The sequence below is a fragment of the Microtus ochrogaster genome, linkage group LG3 (assembly GCF_000317375.1).
Source record: "Microtus ochrogaster isolate Prairie Vole_2 linkage group LG3, MicOch1.0, whole genome shotgun sequence".
In the NCBI taxonomy this organism is placed as follows: Eukaryota; Metazoa; Chordata; class Mammalia; order Rodentia; family Cricetidae; genus Microtus; species Microtus ochrogaster.
This window is the reverse complement of record NC_022029.1, coordinates 36141833-36143180: the sequence shown is the minus strand read 5'-3', so window position 1 is coordinate 36143180 and position 1348 is coordinate 36141833. Positions and strand designations below refer to the sequence as shown.

General features: G+C 50.0%; 1 protein-coding gene across 1 annotated transcript in view; it reads left to right on the top strand.

Annotated features, from left to right (window-relative positions):
• The window catches only part of Galm (galactose mutarotase), a 64107-nt gene that overhangs the window by 7744 nt on the left and 55015 nt on the right, over positions 1–1348 (top strand). The window contains exon 2 of the mRNA XM_005360766.3: positions 235–389. Coding sequence (XP_005360823.1) covers positions 235–389 — 155 coding nt within the window. The remainder of the gene's footprint in view (positions 1–234; positions 390–1348) is intronic.

Sequence of the window (1348 nt, the reverse complement as noted above, 5' to 3'; positions counted from 1 at the left end):
TTGTGTGGTATTCTTGAAGTAAAAAAAAAAAGTGTATGTAGCCAGGTGGTGGTGGCACATGCCTTTAATCTCAGCACTTGGGAGGCAGAGGCAGACAGATCTCTGTAAATTTGAGGCCAACCTGGTCTACAAGAGCTAGTTCCAGGGCAGCTATGGCTGTTATACAAAGAAACCATATCTCAAACACCAAACCAAAACAAAAATAATGGTTTTATGCCCTGTCTGTCTATGCAGGTTACCTGCAGAAGCAGCCCTACTTCGGAGCAGTGGTTGGGAGGGTAGCCAACCGAATTGCCAAAGGAAGATTCACGGTGGATGGGAAGGAGTACCACCTGCCCATCAACAGAGAGCCCAACAGTCTCCATGGAGGCTTCAGAGGGTTTGACAAGGTGAGTTGAGCATGTGACAGGGCCACATCTCGTGGCACACCAAAGTCCCCGCAAGCTGTATTTGACAGACATAATCCCAGGCTCTGGAACACCCATGTGGTGGAGGGATCCAGGAAGAGGTTGTGGGTTCCAGCCTTTGACAGCCTTGGACAAAAGACAGAGCATGGCTTGCACAGTGTTAGCCTCAGGGAGTTAGGTTTCAGAAACGTGGGTTAATGATTATTTCTATGACTTACTGCACCGGCATTTGCACCTATTTTCTCTAGTACTGTAAAAACCATGTATGATTACCAAATGTGACCGCTGAGGCCCCCAAAGCTACACATCTCCTAGTAGGATACCCAGGCCTGCCTTTCTCAATCAGCACTCCCAAATCCCTGGGAAACATGGTCAGGAAGGCAAGTGGATCAAGCAGCTTCCCGGTGATGGACAAATCCCTGCCTTGTGCTTCCCAGCCCCTCGGTGGCTCAGCTCAGTGACTCTATGACTGTTCTGGGCTGCGAGGAAGAAGGCCGCCGAGGTAACTTTCCTTTGGGTCATGCAGCTTTGGTTACTTTCTAGACGCTAGCGGGAGAAGATGAGAACGTGGGTGGCGGTTCAAAGCCGCCGTTTCTTCTCTGCTGAAGGAAGTTGGTTGCCCTCTGTTTCCCCCACTTCTGTCAGCAGCTTCCTGTCCTAGAACCAGACTACCTTGTTGGTTCCCTTTCCTCGGCGAGGTGCTGCTCACACTGGGAAGAGCAGACCATACAGGGAAGTGTCAGGTCCACCACTGTTAGGGCTGAGGATTTCCAGAAGATGCCAGGTCTGTGAGTGAGCAAACCTCAACCCAGAGGAAGCTGGACCCAGCCTTGGTTGGGACAGAGATCTTCAGAGAGGCCTCAAAACAGCAACTTGTTCCTCTTTCTATTCCTCTGTATTTTCCGTGTTATTCATTGACACAAACACATATTCCCTTTACA